General features: G+C 52.0%; 1 protein-coding gene across 4 annotated transcripts; it reads left to right on the top strand.

The window, feature by feature from the left end:
• Window positions 1–2,773: 2,773 nt before the first annotated feature.
• Window positions 2,774–21,194, top strand: BCL6 (BCL6 transcription repressor). 4 transcript variants are annotated; one of them, XM_062005644.1, is made up of 10 exons: window positions 2,774–2,824; window positions 11,679–11,717; window positions 12,738–12,905; window positions 13,876–14,097; window positions 14,234–15,217; window positions 15,806–15,987; window positions 17,063–17,230; window positions 18,610–18,740; window positions 19,143–19,280; window positions 19,894–21,194. In XM_062005644.1, the coding sequence occupies exons 3-10, from the start codon at window positions 12,745–12,747 to the stop codon at window positions 20,035–20,037; spliced, it is 2,130 nt and encodes a 709-aa protein (XP_061861628.1). In that variant the 5' UTR covers window positions 2,774–2,824; window positions 11,679–11,717; window positions 12,738–12,744; the 3' UTR covers window positions 20,038–21,194. The 4 variants fall into 4 exon arrangements, with proteins under 4 accessions (XP_061861628.1, XP_061861626.1, XP_061861629.1 ...); XM_062005642.1 differs by lacking the exon at window positions 2,774–2,824 and adding an exon at window positions 2,860–3,554; XM_062005645.1 differs by lacking the exon at window positions 2,774–2,824 and adding an exon at window positions 8,877–9,015.

Below are 21,194 nucleotides of genomic sequence, written 5' to 3'. Positions count from 1 at the left end.
CTGGCAGCCACCACCACCACTAGCACCAGCTGTGGGACCCAGATGGAACAAGCGAGGGATGAGAGCAAGGAGGCCTCACTCTGCACTGACCCCTCTGGCCGACATGGGGAAAGGGGTCTCAGAGAAACGACCCCATCCCCAGCACCCCAAAGCTCCCAGCGAGGCACCGCAGGGACCGCTGCTGGTTTTAGGGGGCAGAAGGAAGCGGTAGGAGGTGGAGTGGGTGACAGGAGCTCAGCCGGGTCAGGCCCTGGCTGACGAAGAGGAGAGAAGGTACAAAAGTGGAGGAGAAAGGCTTAAAAACCCACAAAGGCACCCAGGCCACCCAGTTCCCAGCCCAACGGGGATGCTGGTGTCTGCTCTCTATGTCCCCGTGACGAGGGGAGTTAGAATGGAAACTGTGATGCAAGCCCAGCTTGGCAGTGGCCGGGCAGAGTGAGAAATCTTTCCCCCGTAAAAGTGCTACTTGAACAGAAGCTGTGCTCGACCTCGGGTCTCCACTAAAAAAAGAAAAGCCCAAAGCCCGGCCGTCAGCCCTCTCGCTGCTGCCGCCCATCCCGCGGGCAACGGGCTCCGCCGGGCTGACGCTCCGGCTACTGCTAAAGCAAGCGGCAGCCGCTGCGGAGAAACGACAAACGGAAAAGCTCTGCTTCCCCCCCCACCCCCAACAACAACACCCCCCTTCCCTCTCATGTCATTGCTGGAAAAAATAAAGCGATGTCAAGACTCAAAATCCCAGAGCAGAGTTTGTATTTTCGGGTCCGTCCCTCCGCCGGCCGCCTGCACACAGCCGGGAGCCCTGTCCCTGCGGGGCCCGGACCGTCGGGGCGGCACAGCCCGAGCTGCGCTCCCTCCCTGGGAATTACATCCTGCTTGTTAACTACGAGAAAGCCGTCTCCCAGCATGTCTGTACCACCTCGAGTGGCTCGGGACTACCATCCCTGTCTTGCCATCAGGCCATTTCTAACGATAAAACGAGTCGGGTTAGCAGAAGGGCTTTCTTCCTATTTATTTCCCCCCCCCGCCTTCTTCCTTCGCTTTAAAGCGTTTCGGTTCAAGTGCTCTGCTGAGAAATGACAATAAAAGCGGCACCCGGGGACTTGGCGGCCACGGCGGCCGCTCCGCGGGGCTCGGCGGCGGCTCCACCGGGAGCTCGGAGCGTTAGCGGACCGAGGGCACAGTGACCTGCGGCGCAGTGTCTGTGAACCGCACCGGCCCGGGAACGCCGTGGCAGTCCTCCCTCCCTCCGCTGCCCGCCAAACGAGCGGCCCAGCACCTCGCAGCCCGAAAAGCCGACGGGGAAAGAAAAATGAGACTTGCGATCTGCTGATCCAATCTTCCCCCCCTTCCCCACCCCTGAGTCAAACCCTCGCAGCAGGCCCGCTGCAAAGAAACACGCAAGGCCGGGGGACAGAGAGGCAGAAATCTCGAAGGATTTACGTACAGGGCGATACATTTCCATACAGGACCGGGGAAAGGCCGAGGTGACGGTCCCTCCTCCCCCAAAACCCCATCCGACATATGGTTTACAAAGGCTTTGCATTCTTCCCCCCCACACACACCCCCTCCCCGCCTCCCAGCCAAGGCCTTTGCCCAAAAGCGCCGAAATTAAAATCCCTTCCAGAGAAGCCACCGCGGTTTTGCATCCCCGGCACAGTCCGACATTTCCATACAAGAAGAGTATTTACAGACTTACAGGTTATTTTGCAACAATAACAACAACAGCTAGAGAGAATTAACCCACCACTCCAGAGTCCTGGAAAGGAAAAGGAGAAAACGGATCCAAAACAATAATTAAAAATAAAAGGAATTTTTTTTGGCGAATCCTGGCAAATAGAGTAAAAAAATAAAAAGGAAATAAAGATTCAAAACAAGAAAGAAAAAAAAAAAGGAAGGGGCGCACGAGGGGAGTCTGTAAGGAAAAAGCTTCTTTCCCCGCGAGTAAATCCCGGAGGCTGTGGTTGTTTGAAAAAATGATGGAAAAAAAAAGGAGAAAAAAAAAAAAAGAGTCGATTGAGGGAAAAAATAATGTAAAAAAAAAGAAGAATTAAAAATCCAGTGCAGTGCAGCAGGATCCTGGCTCTGCTCGCCGGATTCCTTTTTTTGTTGTTTTTTTTAGAGGCAAGGCTTTTCTTTTTAAACGCGAAAGTGCCCCCCTCCCCCCGCCGCCCTGAATTAAATATAAAAATAAATGTTTTCCAAAAGGAAAAAAAATGTTAAAAAGCGCAATTTGGGGGTTTGGGTTGTTTTTTTTTTTTTCAGATCTCTTCCTCTTTCTCTCCGAGGGGTAAAGAGAAAGGGGGGATGGGGTGGCTAAGGGCGGTTGGTGGTGGAGGGGATGTGTGTTTGCACCCACGACCCCCCGTTCATCGCCATCGCCGCCGCCGCTGCTCCTCCGCGCCGCGCGCGCTGCTCCGCGGCCGCGCGCCGCCACCCCGCCGCGCCCCCACGTCACACACGGCACCCGCCGCCACGTGACCCACCGCCCGGGACAGACCATTTGGAATCGCGGGGGGGGGGAGATGGGGGGGTGTAAAGAAGGGAAAGGGACTCGATGAGACCCCCGCTGCCGCCGCCGCTCTCCCGGGCTGAGCGCACCCCCCCGCGACGCCTCCAAAGGAGGCGTCGCGGGGGGGTGCGCTTAGCCCGGGAGAGCGGCGGCGGCAACAACGGAACGGCGGGGGGAGGTCCGTGTCCCTCCCCATGCTCCGCGCAATGGTAGAGTCTGCAGCTCAAATTCCGAGAATTGAGCTCTGTTGATTCTTAGAACTGGGGTTCTTAGAAGTGGTGATGCAAGGAGTTTCTAGGAAAGCCCGGAGACCAGGTGATTGCTGCTTCTATTGCCGCGGCCGATTTTACCCTTTAATTCTCTCTCTCTCTCTCTCGCTTGCACGCTTTTTTTTTTTTCCCTTCTCTCCCTCTCTCTCTTCTCTCCATTTTTTTTTTTCCCTCCTCTTTCCCTCCCTGCCCCGCTCCGACGTCTGGCGCGGAGCCGCCTCTATATATTTCTACCCTTTTTTTTTTTTTAAAGGTTCTTTCCTTCTCCTTCTTCCCTCTCCCTCCCCTCCCTCCCCGGTTTTCCCGCGGCAGGTGTCCCCGACAGCCCTTTAATATTTTATCGTCCCCTACATTATTTTTTTTTACGTGCTTTATTTATTTATTTAACCCCCCTACACACACACACGCACACGCACACTTCCCCTCCCCTCTCCTTGTCCGCTGTCAAGCGAGAAAAAAAACAAGGGTTCCTGCATGCCTTAACGCCGGGAGCGTGTTTAAGGGGAGCGCGGGGAGCAGGGGGGTGCGTGGTGGTGGTGTCTCCCGTCGCCGTCCTCTCCCGGGGATTATCGGTTCTCTGGGATTATTGGCTTTCCCGCACGCGTGACGGCCGGTGGGGACGGGCAGGGGGGTGACGGCGGCGGCCGCTCTTCTCTGCACCTGCAGCCGCCCCGCGGGCGCAGGACGGCGGCGAGCGCGGCCGCCGAGCGTGAGGCGTTTTGCGTGACTCGGGGTCGGCTCCCAATGGCTGGAGATGCCTCGGTCGGTCGGTTGGGGTGTGTTATTTTTCTTTTCCCTTTATTTTTTTTTTTAATTCTTTTTTTCTTCTTCTCCTTTTTTTCCCCTCCTTTTATTTTTGCTGCGCGTTCTGTCGCTGTTGTTTCGCCGCCGTGGAGCGGGGCTGGCGAGGGCTCGGCGGCACCGGGCACCTCCGCTCCGGCCTCTCCGCATCATTTCCCGCCCCCCCTCTCCCGCTCCCCATTTCTATTATTACATTCGTATATCGTTATTATTGTTATTCTGTCCCCGGTGCAACCGCGGAACGTCTGGCGCGGTTTGCAACCTGTGGCGGGGCTGCGCCGTGATCTGTCAAGCCCCGGGCTAAGAGCGGGCGGGGATGGAGAAGACTTGCGGCATTTCCCTGCCCGGGGAAGGGGGGAGCCCGCGGGGAGGCTCGGCCGTCGCCGGCTGCCGGCCCCGGAACACCGGGGAGAAGGGGTGGAACGGCGCTCGCCTCGACGGTGTGTGCCGGGGCGGCCCCGACGGGCTCCTGCCGCCTGGAAAATGAAAAGCGATGCAAAGCTCGGGAAGTGTGCGGGGAAGGGAAGTGTGTGGAGCAACTCTGAATATTACGCATAGGGCTCAAAATAATAATAATGATAATAATAACAAGCCCCGCGGGGAGAAGAGGGGCTTCTCCGCCGGGGGAAAGCGGCCGGCGGGGGCAGTGGGATGCAGCCGTGTAAGGGGATGGGGATCCCGGCTGCAGGGCAGGAGGAGACCCCCACTGTCCCACCCCCATCGCTGCCCCTGTGTTTACTATCGCGGCGGAGTTGGCGTGGCGACAGGCGCTCGTAGCCCTGGCCCCTAGCCATGCGCTATTCCTGGAGCGAGCGGGGCGGACGGCCGCGCAAACCCCGCGCAAACCCCGCGCCGCTGTACTTTCCCCCCAACCTCTCTCCGACTCCCCCTCAAAAAAACCCAAAAAGCGTGTGCGAGAAAGAAGGCGCTTTTTTGTTGTTGTTAGATTTGTGTTTGTGTGTGTGTGTATATTTCTTTTAACCCCTCCTTAAAAAAAATAGAAAAAAAAAAAAGAAAAAAGGGGGGGGAAAGGCAAAACAAAACAGAAAAAGCCCAACTTTGTTATGAAAACTTTCGTGGTCGGGCGGCAGCGACCTCTCCCGGCCACCCCCCCCCCCCACCCCCAACCCCCCAATCGCCATCCAGGCTCCCCCCTCCTCCCCCGCCTTTAGTTTGCAAAGTCACAGTATGAAATGTTATGAAATCGCCTCTTGGGAAGGAGGGAAACAGAAAGCAAGGCGTTTGTTTAGAAAAATCCGCGGCGGCCTCTTAGATGTGCCTAAAAAGCTGCCCTTGACCCCCCTGTTGCATTTCCAGGGAAGAGGCAAATCTGGGCTTAAAATCACGAGTCAAAAACAACAGAAAAAAAGATAAACCCATCCCCTATTAGTTTTTTCCACTGACTTCAGTAGGGGCAGGATCCGTGCAAGGGGAGGCTGGAGCCAGACAGATGAGGTGCAGCAAGAAGTGCTGCGCTGGTCCAACATCTCCGTATGGGGCCAAATCCATACCTTTGCCAGTGGAAGTGTCAGCAGGGCTGGGTATGGGATCAGGCCCTCCTTCGATCTGGGGATGCTTATTGATTCGTCTCCTGAGGTTTTAAATGCTTTAGAAATTACGATTTGCTGTATTGTTTCAAAGGTTTAAAGGATAAGTGCTTTAAGAGCAAACACAGGCTGCTTCGTGCAGTCCTTGAGGGAGTTACAGTTCAAAAATTGCTTTAGAAATATTTTAGGGGAAACCTCTCTTTATATATACATGGAGAGGCAGAGCTTGAGGTTCTGTTGTTTCCTTCTAATGACAGGATTACAGGTTTTTAAAAAAAATGCCATCTGTAACATAAGTTTTGCTTCATGAAACAAATCATCAAGCCATTAAAATATTCAAAGGGTGTCTAGCATTTTTCCAGAAGAATGGATTATTACATTGTTCCAGTAAGAAAAGACTTCATCTCCGAGCTTTCAATTTTGACTGGCAAAACAGATCAAAGATCTCTTGGGAGGCATTTCAATTCCAATTTCCAGTCCCCCTCAGTTCTGACTGTCTGAGTCAATATTGGGAGAGGAAGTGGAGGTTAACTGGTTAGTTATTATTGTGAAGGAAGAAGTCGGAATGAGAAGTGATTCTTACAAATCCTTCCAGCCCCCTCTCTCCCCCCCAAAAAAGGCAGGGGGAGGGAGGAAAAAATATCAGTCAAAAGTCTTTGTGATACTTTTTAGACATCACTGTTTGCAGCACTGGGAGGACTTCAGCCTGCTGCTGTCTGATGAGATAAAAATAAACCTAGCAGAAACATTAAGTTTTTCAAAACAAGGCTGGAAAAGCTCATAAAAATAATGTTGCTCAGACGCGTTTTAAGAGAAACAGAATTACATCGACAAAATTACATGTTTTCCAGGTTCGGTTGGGGTGTTTTATTTTCCGAGGGGAAAAATTGCTCCTGCAGCAAAGCGAACTGGTGCCATCTAGTGTCATGTCATATCTCCTCCTCCTCCTCTCCGGCCGGGCAGGGGCCTCGGGAGAGTGGGAATGTGTTTATTAACTGCTCGTTTAAAAATAAATAAATAAATGCCGCTTGCCAGCTCGAAGGAAGGTGGCAGAAGAAACTCTGGATGCCACTGAACTTACTTAAGGAGCCTAATTGGAAACAACCGAGTGCTTATTAAAGTCCCTGACATTTCCATATGGAGCTCTCTCTGTTCTGGTCATGAAATCACATGTGAAAATCTTTCCGACTTGTGGTGTTAATCTGCCCTTGAATTTCTGCCTAATTTAGGATTTGTTGTAAAGCTATGCTTTTATTCATTTAGTTTTTTTATTTTCTGGAGGGGGAAGCTTTCAGCCCCTGATGGCAGCAGCCTAATATTGATCTGTAGCAATGGTGTTTGGTTTTTGGGTTTGTTTGGTTTTCTAGTAAACAGTAACGTTGTCCTCAAAAAACCATCACAAATACAGGGGGCAAAAGTGTGTGAGGCAGCCCTGTGTTGTAGGAGCAGGGGTGGGTGTCCTCGTTTTATGTGGGTACTCCATTAAGAAAACAAAAACCAAAACAACTTGTTACAAAGTCTCTAGGTGAATAAAACGAAGCCTTTTAGCAGTAGGTGCATTTTTCAGTGTGCAGCTTATATCCCTTCATGTGTTTATGGCGTTGAGGTTGAAGAACCATCGCATGCCCGATTTTAGTCTGTGTGCTTAATATTTCGGCTGCAAACTCCACACAAAGAGCTTTTACTGGTTCAGTTGGAGCCTGAAATGTTGTTTTCAGGTTTCTGAGAAGTTTGTAAAATCTAAATTTGGTGAAGAGTTGCCTGTGTGCTCATAACCTCTTGTTCCATTTTATAGTAGCATGGGAGTCTATAAACGGGAGCCCTGTATGCCGGGTGCCTGTGTTCTTTTCTAGGTCTATTTTTAAACCATTCTTCTGTTTGGCAAAAAGTGACACTTGGTTTCCATGTTTACAGCAGGCATTGGCAAACCTCAGGAGTTCACAGTTTGCAGTTTGGTTAGATGAGTATCCAAAAGTCAGCATCTGACCAGTAAACTCCTCAGGCTGCAAATTTAGACTGTAAATGTAGTCCTCCCTGCATTTTTTTTTTTACCTTTTAAAAAAAATCATAAATCCTTGTTGGATCTTGTGTGTTCCCAGTGCTGCAGGACACTGGCAGCCAAAACACGCACACCCCTAAATCACAGCAAGCACGTAGTCTTCGGGACTGCTTTAAAACTCCAGTAATCTCAGCAGAGCTTTATATCTAAAATGCAGAGAGAGCTAAGGCCATTGGGAAAGGGGAGAAATTTGGGGGCTATATCATTTCCCCCCCCACCTCTTTCTCCTGCTCAGCATGATGATGCCTTTGGGATGCACACAGGTTACCTGTGAGGAGTTAGGGACCCTTGTCTGCGAAGAGCAAAGCTTGGGACTGGCACACTGCAGGACAGCAGGTCCTGAAGGACGTGTCTTGTAGGACCACGCGACCTCAGAAACAAGTCTCTCTAAATCTGTTTGGCTAAATATAAGGGCAATAGAGTGTCTCTTCCCCGGTAAGGGGTCCCTGAGCTGCATGTATGTCTTGTCCCACCCAGGTGGAATGCCAAAGCACTTCCTTACTGCCAAAGTGAGTTATGCCACCCTGAGCCCCAGAAGGACAGAGACAGGGTGGGTGCCAGTTGGTGATTTAGGGCCCCTCTGCAGGGTGGAGATGATGGGAGACCCCTTCTGAATCCAGGGACCTGGACTGAGTCCTCTGACCCCCCGGGTGAGGGACCTGGTTCAGCTCCTGGGGACGCTGCTTTCGTCTTGGTGCCTTGGTGCAGGGCTTGGTGCTGGCACAGCACATTGTTGGTCCTTTGCTCTCTGGAGTAGCTCCCTTGACTTCAGCTGGGATGTGGTTGCTGCCTTCCCTTGAAAAATTAATGTGCCAAATGGCTTGGGGTCGTTTGAGATGCTGAAGAAGGCTCGACACCGCGCTTCCCAAGGGCACACACTGCCTCTGCCTCGCAGGCAGAGCTTGGCTCTGGGGAGGGCAGGGGAGTCCTCTTCAGTGGAAAACATTAGAGACAGTTTTAGCATGCTCTCCTCTCTCCACCTTCTCTGCATTTTCTTCTGCAAAGACCAAAACAATGCGGAGACTTGAGCCGGGCAATCCTTTTAAACCCTCTTTTGACGTACAAACTATCAAGTTCCCTGAAGCGCTCGAGAAAATATGCCGTTTTCCTGGTTCCAAATGCTGATAATAAACCCGTCCAGATAATGTATTGCATTTCCTAGAAACATTTGTTTGCTGGCAGGAAATTGGATCAGATTGCAAGTTAGCAGAGACCGCTCGATAGAGCGAGCGCAATCTGCTCACGGAAAGGGACGATGGAAAATACGACAGGGCTTGCACTGGTGATGTTGCTTTTGATCTGTGCTGACACCACGCTCTAGGACTCCTCTCAGGCTCTGCTTTGGGTTATTATTAACCCAGCCACGTTTTGGCCCAGACGCCAACCAGAAGCTACTAAATTAATAAAACTCTGCTGCGACAGCTAAAGGATGCTTAGTGCCCCCGAATTGCATGCAGGGGGAAAGCTCAGCTGGGCTGGTGCATCCTCTCAGCCAAAAACATCTTCTTCACTGTGGCTTGTGGAAGCCATGACTGTGCCCACAGGGTGGGGGGAGCCCTTCCACAGCACCCCATTTTCATGGTTGTCCCTCTGATCCCTCCAGGGTGGAGAGGCAGTTGGCAGTGTGCCCTGGAAGGCAGAGGGGATGTTCCCGTGGGGCTGGGAGAGTGCAGGGTGCTGGGACTGAGGAGGAAGAGGAGGCAGGATGGAGCTTCCCCTGGGCGGGCAGTTTCAGAGCGTTGTGTGGGATGAGTCTGTGGGGAAGGGAGACTTCACCCAGCCATCCCTCCGGGGTGATGCGAGGGAGTCGGCGCTGCAGGCTCTGGAGGGGTAGGAGACTGGGGCCCAGGGAGGGAGAGTGATCAGTGCCCCCCTCCCCCCCGCCTTGATTTGGGCATGGGAGAGGGACAAAGATCACGGGTTATCCCTCAGTCAAAGAGGGGCAGGGGAGCAAGGAGTCCCTCCTGTGCACAGGGTGGGAGGAGGATGGATGGAAAAGGATTCCCTATAAATGGGAGAGTGGATGGATAGAGGGGTTTCCCTGTGCATGACAGAAAGATGGATTCGGGACTGGGGGGGCGGAAGCAAGGAAAGCCCCTGGGTGCCCCCCACGCTCTGCCCCGGGGTGAGGGAGCTGTGAGGGTCTCCCCGGTGCACAGGGTGGATCGGAGAGGGGTTCCTCCCCGCGCAGGTGCACCCTCTCGGTGCAAGCTCACCGAGCCGGCAGCAGGGAGCGCAGAGCCAGCCCCGCGCTCCCTTCCAGGAATGGGTTTTCTCGGGGAGGTGCCGGCAGGGAAGGGCCGTTCCCTGAACCGCTGGGGCAGACCCATTGCCTTCCTGGAAGGCAGCAGCAGTGACAGTCCCATGTGCTCCCCCTCGTGAAATGGGCCCCCCGCCCGGCACAGACCTTCCTGCCCGGGCAGAGCCGCCGCGGCGTGCAGCGCCGAGCACTGCCGCACAGCCCGCAAGGTACCGCGCAGCAGCACCGGCCCGCGGGAGCCGCGCTGCTGCTCTGGCCACAGCTCAGCCTCCGCGAGCTTCATGGGCTTTCAGGGGGGGTGTGGATGCCAAAGACCATGCTTGGCCGCGGTGGGCTTCTCTGCTCCTCGTCACTGGTCTCTGCTCCTTGTCGCTGCCCCCTTCTTTGCTGTTTTATGAACAGAGCATCCTCCCCTGCCGGGCTGCAGAGGTGATGCCGTGTAGAGGCCGGGAGAGGCAGGGTTAACCCGGCTTAGCAGACCGAGGAGAAACGACGTCCCTTTCCCTCTTTCGTGACCACATCCTGCGGCCGGGAGCTGTTTGGGATGCACCTCCACAGCTCCCGAGCCCTTGGGCGTTGAAGCAGCAGCTCTGTGCAAGGGAGGGATAATTTGGGAGGGTGGGAAAGGGTCTGTGCTGAGGTCCAGCTCTAGGAGAGGATCTAGATGTCTCCCCGGGCAGTCGGCCTCGCTGTGAGCAAGGCAATTTGGCGACAGCAGCAGCTTCTCACGTGATGCTCACGGACACAGAGTTCATCTCCGTTTTTAACTTGGTTGGTTTATGGGTCCCCTCCCCATGTCTGTGACATCGGGATGAGCCCCGGGGAGTCCCGCAGAGTAGGTCTGCTGGTACAGCCAAGGTCGAGATGCCACCCAGCTGCCCCAAACGCATCTGTGTGCCTGTACGGGTGCGGGGTGGGGTGCTGGGTTCCCCGCAGCGCGCTGCGGGTCCCTCGGCTGGCAACTGACGGCAGCGAGCACGTACAGGAAGGTCAGAGTCTGCAGTATTTGGGAAATGAGTCACTTGGTATGTGTGTGTGCATAAAATTTCAAGCTAGCCAGGCTCAGGGAGGCTCTGAAGATTTGCATTTGATGGCTGGAATGGTTGAGGCTGTAATACATCCCTCTGGGTTTTCCGCAAGATGCTTTAAATTTCACCCTGGTATCTCCAGAGGCATGAGGGGAGCTTGGGCATTTCTTCCAAGGGGGAAGGAAGCAGACGTTTGTCCTCCCAGGGCTGGATGGGCTCTCTGTAAGTGCTGGTAGTCTTACTGTCTCCATCCAGTTTGGGGGGAGTGGTCCTCAAAATAGTGCGATGGGGGTCTTGGGGTTTGTTGGTTCACTTATTTATTGTGCTTCTCGCTGCTGGGAAGGCTGCCTGAGGACCTTCTTCCTGCATTGGTGTCAGGTTGGTTTTAAGTAAATTGGAGAGTAATAATGTGAGTTCTGGAAGGCAGTTAACTCCTGGATTTCCTTGCCGTGCTGCTCCAGCCACATTGCCCATGAAGCTGGTGGCTGGAGAGAAAACTTGTGGTTTAGGGGAAGGCTTTTGCAGCAGCCAGAGGAAGGCATTTGTTCTGGGCCCTCATCCGCCTCTGCCACTGGCTTCCTATGCGATCCTGGCCAAGTCAGTTTGGTACTGGACGCCCATATCCTCTCAGGTCTGCCTACCAGGCCTTTCCCAGGGCATTCTTACCCATGCCTGGAGTGCCTTCATATGCTGAGAAGGGCAGTAGCTCTTCTGGAGGACTGGATTCAGGCTTTCCAGGTTTCTGAGCAGAGTGGCAGCAGATGTTTGTGTGTGTAAGTCAGACCTGTTAGGAAGGTGCCGGGTATGTGGCATTGGCCTGAGATGTGGCACTGGCTGGGCATTCAGTGTTGGCGAGGGAAGAGTTATCTCTGAAAGAAGTAGTGAGAAAATTCTCGCTCGACTTCCCTTCCCCACCTGCTTTTAAGTTCCTGAGTCACGGAAATTAGAATCTCCTTGGCATACACCCATGGTTGGGGCTAGAGGGTGTGGAAGAAGCTATGATTGGATTCTCAGAGCCTCTGGTTGTGATAAGAATGTACTGTACCGGAAGAAACAAATGTTAACCTTACTGGAGAGTAGAAGGTTTGTTATCTGTAGCTTTTATCCAACTGATACTGGAGCAAAACAGCAGGCTTGTGTCCTGCCATGGCCAGTTCCTAATTACCGGCTAATGTGCCATTTGTTTTCTTGTGCTTTATTTGTAGGTTTGAAAGAAACTTTTGGACTGTGAATTGAGGCATTGGGTATGTAAATTTAAATCTTGTGCTTCCCAACCTAACCTCCCCCCCCCACTCTGTTCCCTTTACCATGTTGAATGAAATGTTTCATTAGATCCAGCTGGAATTTGTTTTCAGGAGAGCAGCTGCTCTGTAGAAAATACTGTACGTTCATATGCCACTGGGGAGGGAGGAGTTGGGTTTGTGGGAGGGGGTGGATCAGGGAGGAATTTGACGCTAAAGATGCACATTCCAGCCCAAAATCGAGGCACAGGGAGAGATGGGCTCTGAGATGAGTCAGTAGATGTTGTGTTGGGGTAAGGCTTTGTGTTCCTCGACTAACAGAAGCCTTGCTCACTGGGAGAGACTGGCTGAGATGTGGGTAGCAGCCCAGCAGGTTAGATGAGTTCTAGTCCTCATTGCCACTCCAATTCATTGGGAAACTGTGGACAGGTCTTCTTCTAGAGTGGCCACCACTTGGGAGCAGGAAAGTAGTTTGCTGGTGGGTGAGTGTTGCTGCTCCAACTGTGGGCTGGATTTCATAGATATTGAAATCCTTCAGCTTGGGATCTAGGGCTTGTTTTGATTCCTGTAGCTGGATTTACAGACAGCCAGCAGGCAGGTGAGGGAGATGGCTCCTGAGGAAGATCTGAAGGCTAGGAAGATGTGTGGGAGCTTCATGAAGATGCACCCAAGTGGTGGTGGGAGGAGTGGGCTGGGGTGGAGCTGTCATGGGTGAGGCAGGGAGAAAGAGGAGCTGGTTAGCTAATCCTCAGTAGGGTCTGGTCGCCTTGGCCCGCCAGCTTGCTGGGTGGGACTGAGACATGCCAGGTCTTGCTGTTAGACAAGAGACCTGGCTGGGCAGCCTGGCAGGCGCTTGGCATGGTGCAGGGCTGTTCGCCTTCAGACCGAGGAGCTGGTGCTGTCCCTTCCAGTGGCAGTTGGCTATCTGAGCACATCCCAGAGCAGCAGCTGTCTCTTTGCTGGGTTTAGGGTACTTGCTTAGCTGCTCCATTCCCACCCTCCTCCTGATTCTGTTTTGGGCAGACTCGAGATGGCCTCGCCGGCAGACAGCTGCATCCAGTTCACCCGCCACGCGAGTGATGTCCTCCTCAATCTCAACCGCCTTAGAAGCCGGGATATCCTGACTGACGTCGTCATCATCGTGAATCGGGAGCAGTTCAGAGCCCACAAAACAGTCCTGATGGCCTGCAGGTGAGAGCAGTGTCCCCTCCCTGCCTCCCTGCCCTGCTGCCTCTGCCCTCGGCCACCAGCAACACTGCAGCAGCCCCAAGGGAGGCTCGTGGGGTTTAGGGGCAGGGAAACGTCAGCAGAGAAGCAGAATTGAAAAGGGCTGCCAAGAAATGTGTACCTGTTAATAGGATTAGAGCTGAGATGTTTCACCGCCAGCCCACACCTCTCTCCTTGCATGCCCACTTCTGCCCACGCAGCCCGTGGAGACAAACAGGAGCACAGCAGACGAGGCACGTCCCTGAGATACAACACAAACCCTCTGCAGGGACGGGACAGGAGAGGAGAAAGGAGTGAAGGGGAGGGAGGGCTGGGTGCTTACTGGGGTGAGTGAGTCCTCTGTGACCGCCGTGTCCCCAGCTGCTGTTATTTTTAGAGCTATTCCTCCCTGGCTCCCAGGATTGCTGGAATTGCTTCCTGGTTGAACACTAATTAACATCCCACCATTGCCCAGTTAAATTACAGTAGATGCCTTCCAGGGTCTCCTGCTGACAAGGTATAGAAATTGGAAAAGGCTGAGGTTTGACTATTAAGACATCTGAGAATTGTTTTGTCCACATTTCCCTTTTTCTTTTCCGGTTAAAGAGTGTGCATGGATGCCCCAAGAGGCCTCTGAAAGAAATGAGTCAGTGGGAAGGCAGGAGGGTGGTAAGAACAACAAAAATAAAGGGGGGATTTCTAAACGGAGGCAGTGGGGAGTTGTTGAGCAGATGACACCTAAAAGCAGGCTGTTCCAGTTGGGAAAAGTGTAGCTCAGAAGATGCTTACTAAGCTGAGAAACCAAGCTTGATAATAAGGGGGAAGCTCAAGGAATTCTGTAATTGCTGCCTCCTCCCTTCCCACTCATGAACCCCTCTGTGCTAAGGGATTTCAGACAATTCTCCTTTCTTCTTCTGAATTGCCATAACCTTTTCCTTCTATCTTATCTCTGCAGTGGCCTCTTCTATAGCATCTTCACTGACCAGCTCAAGTGCAACTTGAATGTCATCAACCTGGACCCCGAAATTAACCCTGAGGGGTTTTGCATCCTCTTGGACTTCATGTATACATCCCGCCTGAACTTGAGGGAGAACAATATCATGGCCGTGATGGCCACAGCGCTGTACCTGCAGATGGAGCACGTGGTCGATACCTGCCGAAGGTTTGTCAAGTCTAGGTGAGCATTGTGAGTGAATTTTGGAGAGCCTGGAACGTTGTGTTTGGGTGGGAGGGGGAAAACTGACAAAGTATCTGCCAGCTTATCCTTATGGGCTGAAAATGACTGCATCTCCTTCCTTTTTGCCTGGTTCCAGTGAAGCAGAGATGGTGCCTGCTGTGAAGACCCCAAGGGAAGAGTTTTTGGCAGGACGGATGTTGAGCCACCCAGAGGCGATGGCTTACCGGAGCAGAGATGTCTCAGAGAATGGTGTGCCCCTCCAAAATGGATCCCTCTGCAACGGGAGGGCCTTTGCACCTGGATTGATCAACAGTTTGTCTGGATCCCCCATTTCCTACCATGGATACAGCCCTCTGCCTCTAAATAGCTTCCTTGTGGATGATGAGTTGCGGGAGATGAGGATGCCTCTCTCGGAACTTTCAAGAGCAGGTGCCTTCCCCAAGGAGAGGATCCTGCCGTGTGACAGCTCCAGGACAATCCCCACCGAGTACATGAGAACCATTACCGACATCTCGGCCAACATGTGCCACGCCACCATCTATGCTCCAAAAGAAAGTGCTGCTGAGGAAGCCAGGAGCGACATGCACTACAGCGTAGCCTCTGGCCCCAAACCTGTCGTCCCATCAATCCGGAACAATCCCTATTTCTCATGTGACAAAGTGGCCAAAGAGGAGGAGCGGACCTCTTCAGAGGATGAGATCAGCCAGCACTTTGAGCCCACCAACACCCCCCTGGACCGCAAGGGACTCATCAGCCCCCAGAGCCCCCAGAAGTCCGACTGTCAGCCCAACTCACCAACCGAGTCCAGCAGCAGCAAGAACGCCCGTATCAGTCAGAACTCCAGCTCCCTCTTCACCAAGAGCCCCACAGACCCCAAAGCCTGCAACTGGAAGAAGTACAAGTTCATTGTCCTCAACTCTCTCAATCAGAATGCCAAGCAAGACAGCACTGACCAGAATGAGATGGGAACCCTCTCTCCTCGCACCTACATGCCCATGTCCACTTGCCAGCAGTCCATGGAGCCAGAGCATCTCAATGTGCAATCCCCCACCAAGATGAGTGTGAATGGAGAAGACTCTACAATCCCACAAGCAAGCAGACTCAACAATATCGTTAACAGGTGAGAAGATTTCCCTCCCTCCGTCACCCCCAGGCCCTGAGACGAACAACTCCTTGCACTGTTGATGAGGCTTTGGATACATGAGAAGTAGCTGTAGCGTGGGGCTGGGGAGTCCAGCCATAAGCAGGTGGAAGCCTCTGCATTTGATGGAGTATGCTGTCCCCACCGTAGCAGTGCCAGTCTGGACAGACAATGGAATTAGGAACGCTGAATCAGCTGGCTCACTTTGGCAGCTCTGGATAGTTTCTGGAGCCTAGATTTGCCCAGATTGCTTGTTCACCAGATTCCCTGTGCCTTGAGCTTTTGGTTGGCTGTAAGCATTGGAATGGCCAAACTGTCAGGGAACAGCATTCTGTCCTCTGGATCTGGATGTTCCCAGATTGCTTTGAGGTCACTTGGTGGTGGGCATCTGAAGGATTGAGGCTCAGGGACCTGTCGTTGATCAGGGCTATGCTGTGCATCTCACTACAAAAATGTCCCCATAAAACATGGCCGTCCCTCATGTCTGGAAGGGTGCAAGCAAGGGCCCAGTAGCTCCAGCACAGCAAGAGCCTTCTCACAGCTGTGTGTGTTGCTGTCCTTCCACAGGTCTCGGGATGGGTCCCCTCGGAGCAGCGAAGGGCAGTCCCCGCTGTACATGCATTCATCAAAGTGCAGCTCCTGTGGCTGCCAGTCCCCCCAACACGCTGAGATGTGCCTTCATACCCCTGGCTCAAACTTTGGAGAGGAGATGGGGGAAACCCAGTCTGAATATTCTGACTCCAGCTGCGGTGAGTCTTGCGTCCCTGGTCGCCTTTTTCAACCAACGGGCAAGGGGCTGTGCAGTCTGGGGACCCATCCACTCAGTGTCCTGTGTCCAAATGGGCAGCCAAAGCTGTCCCTGATGCTGGGGGATCCTAAGGGGCTTTACAGCCCTCTCTTAATTGTGTGCATGCATGTGAGGGAAAACATGCACACAGGAATTGCTTCCTTCCTCCCCTTCCCCAGCACCGTCCAGATACCTTGTGCAGGGAGTTAATCACCTGCTGCAAACTTGGCAGCTAAGGACAGGAAACAAAGTGCACCCCACCCCACCATAACCACAGGAGAACAAGCTTGGCAAATGTAATGACCCTAATGGGGATTGGGCAAGATGGTGTGTCTCATACATCTGTCATGACATCTTCATTATCAGGGAGCCCAATGTGCACATCTGGAGAAATGCAGATAACAAGACTTGCAATCTTGTTGCAAAACTCCAGAAGCCCAGAGACAAGTATCTGTGCTCCCATCTGCTTGTAGCTTAGGGAGGGGAAATGCAGAAGAGTCACCTGTGGTGTGGGCAGAGATCCACAGAGACAACCCGACTGTGGTGATGCTCAAAGTTACATTGCAGCGTTGTTCAGATCTTAGGCACACTCCTACTGGGGGGACCTTGTGCTTCAGATGATGATGATGGCCTTCTTATGCTTAAGGAAGACGCCTGTACATGTAAAGGTTTAAGAACTCTAAAGGTGCTGGAGTTGCTCCAGACCTGAGCTCCTTTGAGGATGCCTGATAACTTGGGTACTTTTATGGAACTCTCTGAAAGTCATCCAGGCAAGATGCTGGCTTCTTGGAAGCAGCTTGTGTTGCAACTGAAGGAGAGATGGCTTGTGATGACTGCTCTCTCAAACCATGCTTGTTGTTGATGTGTGTGCAAGGAGGTTGGGAAGTAATGACACGATGCAAGCACCACTGTCCGTGAACATCTGCACTCAACTCCTTATTCCATCTCTGGCTCTAGCTGCCATCTCTCCACCATCCCAAACCCATCCTGTGGCCCACACATTGCCCATCTCATTGCTCTCCTCTCTGCCCTTCCAGAGAATGGAGCCTTCTTCTGCAACGAGTGCGACTGCCGGTTCTCCGAGGAGGCCTCTCTCAAGAGACACTCTCTGCAAGTCCACAGTGACAAGCCCTACAAGTGTGACCGCTGCCAGGCCTCCTTCCGCTACAAAGGGAACCTCGCCAGCCACAAAACCGTCCACACAGGTACGCCCTCAGCCACGGGGACAACTTACTGGGGGTCACTGGGCACACGGGTGTTTATGGCTGGCTTTGTCCCCACTTCCCTCATGGGAAGAGCAAGATACCTTCCTTGGCACTGCCAGGGAGCCCTGGGGCAGAGCACCAAACATGGGAACAAGGGAGATGCTGCCTGGCCTCACAGCAGGGATGGAGCTCAGGCTCCTTTTGCTGTGAAGCACTGGGCACCACCATTTCTAAGGCTGTCTTGCCAAAAGTGAACGGTTGGGAGTGACTGAGGGCCTCCAGGTTACAGTATGGTAGACTTCAAAAAAATATAAAAAGCAAAAGAACATTTAGGAGGAAGTCTGGGATTTTGGCTTTCTCCTCTACATCCTAGAAATACAGATCATATCTAACCTGGCAGAAACCGTGGATGGGAAAAACTGTGGAGAGATGGAGTCTGTGAATCAGCACAATGAACGCTGAGAAGGGAAGGGGATATGAAGGGGTTAGTCATTTGCTGACAAACTGGGGAGACCTTTTTTTTGGATGCTTTTATTAATGCTTAACATGCCAACAGCCAGTTCACTAGCTGGGGAAGGGAAGCCTGTGCTGACGACTCAGTGCTCCTGTGCTGAATCAGATATGAGTTCTCATAGTCTCAGCAGAGCTGCAGGGGGACCTCTGCAGGGGAGTGAGACAACACAAGTGCCAGGGCTGCGTTTGAGGGTGTGTGGGGTCAAAGCCTGGAAACAGAAGAAAAAGGAAGGAAGAGATAAACGATGGTTGTTTCCCAATTCCTGTCAAGCCCACCTTCAACCATCCTAAAGAAATTAGTTAAAACATTTTTGCAGCTCCCCCCATCACTGGGGATCAGAAGCAGCAATTGCAGCTGAATAATAACCTGGGAGCCAGGTCACTGCTTGTGCCTTGGCTTTCCTCTGTCAGCTCTTTTTACTGCTCTAAAGACATGCTGAATGTCTGAGGTGGCACGTACTGGGGACCACAAGGAGCCTGACTGAAGGGAGGGAGCCAAGTGGCCCTGCATGGCTTTCTGATGGCTTTAGGGAGGTGCAGGCGTCAGCTACTGTCCTGGGGCCAGGAGGAGCAATGCTGTTAATCCTCACTGGCAGAGCTGCCTGACTTTCTCTCTTGCATTGAGAGAGCTCCTATCTGAAAAACAGAAGGTACCTGCAGTGCCTGGGTGCCTCCTGAGCTCATCCTGCTCTCCTGACTGATGCTGCTTGTCCACAGCCATCTCCAAAAGGGATAGGAGTCAGAGCTAGTGCTTCATGACATGTGGTCTGGCACCTGAAGGAAATTAGCTTTTGAGAGCGCTGTGGATCATAGAGAACTGAACATGTCTGTTTTTAATCCCTCACCCTTTCTGTTGGTCTGTGCAGGAGAGAAGCCGTACCGCTGCAACATCTGCGGGGCGCAGTTCAACCGGCCAGCCAACCTGAAAACCCACACACGCATCCACTCCGGAGAGAAACCCTACAAGTGCGAGACCTGTGGGGCCAGATTTGTCCAGGTGCATGTGACCTCTGGGACCTGCAGTTCCTGGGGAGGTGGGACATGGACGGATCTCCTGCCTGAGACCAGTAATGCCTCGTGGCAGGGAAGAGGCTGATGGGCCACACTTACTGCCTTGGGCAGCTCATCCCACACCAGTGTGGGGTCAGAAGGGTCTTAAAGGTCTATATGGGCCAGTTTGGATTAGTAGAAAGCCTGACTGCTGGCTTTAGCTCCTCTATTTGCTGTTAAGGATTGGATATAGCAGACCTCAGATGTGTAGCTCTGACTCCCAGCTAGAAATCAATAGACCAAAAAACAGAGAGCTGGCCAGAGCTCGTGCTCCTAGTGGGATGCCCTTGCTCCCATGGAGATACCCTTAGTCCCTGGGGCTGTCCTCACCCAGAGCTACTTTCTCTAGGTGGCCCACCTCCGTGCTCATGTGCTCATTCACACCGGTGAGAAGCCGTACCCCTGCGAGATCTGCGGCACACGCTTCCGGCACCTGCAGACCCTCAAAAGCCACCTTCGAATCCACACAGGAGAGAAACCATATCATGTGAGTGACTCTGCTTTCTTTTTTTGGGTGGGGGCTTCAATTACAACTGCCTGCTGAATATGGGGATGGGAGAGAGGAGCAGACAGCTTGGCCTGGGGTTGCCTGTGCTGGTGACACCTGCACCAAATGAGCAGCCTGCTCTGCCTTGCTTGCAGCCCTGGGTGCTCCCGGCTCTTTGCTGAGGCTTTTCTGGCTTTCCCCGTATGCTAGAGGGAAGCAGAGCAGGGGTTATCATCCAAACGTCCCTCTGGAGCCATCCAGCTTGGCAGGGGTCAAAAGCAGCTCCCGAAATAGCTCTGTAGCTGGTTTGAGCACCTAGATAAGGAGCTTGATTGTGACGTCCATTAGAGCCAGGGTCCTCTCCTAAGGGACTTCTGCGTTTGTGCATCACGTAAACCAAAATGTGCTGCTGAAAGTCTGAAAGGGAGGCCCCCACGTGCTGCTTCTCCCACTACATCCCAGTCCCCACTTTTCCCTCATCCATCGGTATCATGGGCACAGCATCCTGGGGTAGCTGGTGGCAGACAGGCATTCGCTATGGGACCTCTGCCCTGAAAGGAAGGACACATCCCCTATCGTCACGTTTCACACCCTCTGCCTCTTGCCCCCACAGTGTGAGAAGTGCAACCTGCATTTCCGCCACAAAAGCCAGCTGCGGCTGCACCTCCGGCAGAAGCACGGGGCCATCACCAACACCAAGGTGCAGTATCGCATCTCGGGCAGCGAGGTGCCTCCCGAGCTCCCCAAGGCCTGCTGAAGGCAGACGATTGCCCAGGAGGACGTCGTCTTGGGGTCTTGGGTGGGAGAAGCTGTCCAAAGGATACTTACAACACTTTAAAAGGAAAAACAAACAAGCAAACCAATTCATCCCACGATGGAGTGCCTCTAAACCCATAGTGCAGATAAGTGGAAAAACATTAGAAATCTAAACAAATATGACAAATACACGGGTTTTATTTTTCCCAGTTATGTGAAATGGAGAGAAAGATAAAATTATTCAGATCTTACTGTATATAAAAACGTAAAAAAATGGTCATTTTAAATGTCTGTGCAGTGGAGTGTTGATAAACTCTGGAGTCTAACCTTCACAGCCTTTGCCGTTTGAAGATGAGGAATGTAATGTTGATATATGGGAACAGATTTTTTTCTTTTGTATGCAAAATGTGTGTTCTTTTAAAGAGAAAGTATGCTATTAAAGAGAGGGCTTTAACTTTTTTAACCAAAGGTGAAGGAATCTATGGCAGAGTTGTAAATATATATAGATATAAATATATAAATATATATATATAAAATAAATATATATAGACCTTTAAAAAAAGCTATATTAAAAATATATAAAATGCATTAAAGGCTCAGGTGGACTCTGCAGGCAGAAGCCACTCTGAGAATCTTTATTATGATAGAGCACTTAAGGAGATATTTTAAAGTATTGCATCTGTACAAGTAAGAAAATATTTTGTCTAAATGCATCAGTGTATTTGTATTTTTTTGCAAGTGAAGGTTTACAATTTACAAAAAAAAAAAGTGTGTATTAAACCAACAAAGCTGCAGAAGGAACTTAAAATAATAATAAAGTGTAATTTTTTTTTGTTCTAGTTCTCAGTCTGTATATATGTAAAATGTGGTTTCGCACGGTGCCTTTCTTTTCAATGGAAGTTTTCAATGTATGGACTATATTGAGCTCAGTTTCAAGGTACAGCCTGATGTTGCAAAAGGACTTTTGGTGGAACTCTCTATTGGAGAATGTTTCATTTTTTTTTGTTTGTTTCCTGTTATGGTTTTTTTTTTGGTCTTATTTTACATGCTTGTGTTATAAACAATCTCGGGAGACAGGGTTTGGGCTGTGTCTAAACTGCATTAATGCATTCTGTAAAATATAGCTGTACAAATAAAAATAAAATGAAAAGTGAAGTA

This window comes from Colius striatus, chromosome 12, assembly GCF_028858725.1.
Source record: "Colius striatus isolate bColStr4 chromosome 12, bColStr4.1.hap1, whole genome shotgun sequence".
NCBI lineage: Eukaryota > Metazoa > Chordata > Aves > Coliiformes > Coliidae > Colius > Colius striatus.
The sequence above is the reverse complement of the archived record's forward strand: the minus strand, read 5'-3'. Positions and strand labels throughout refer to the sequence as shown.

Coding starts and splice junctions, on each gene's coding strand:
- BCL6 (XM_062005644.1), top strand. CDS start 12,745: ATGGCCTCGCCGGCAGACAGCTGCATCCAGTTCACCCGCCACGCGAGT. Junction 12,906..13,875: donor ACAGTCCTGATGGCCTGCAG/GTGAGAGCAGTG, acceptor TTATCTCTGCAG/TGGCCTCTTCTATAGCATCT. Junction 19,281..19,893: donor CAGGAGAGAAACCATATCAT/GTGAGTGACTCT, acceptor TTGCCCCCACAG/TGTGAGAAGTGCAACCTGCA.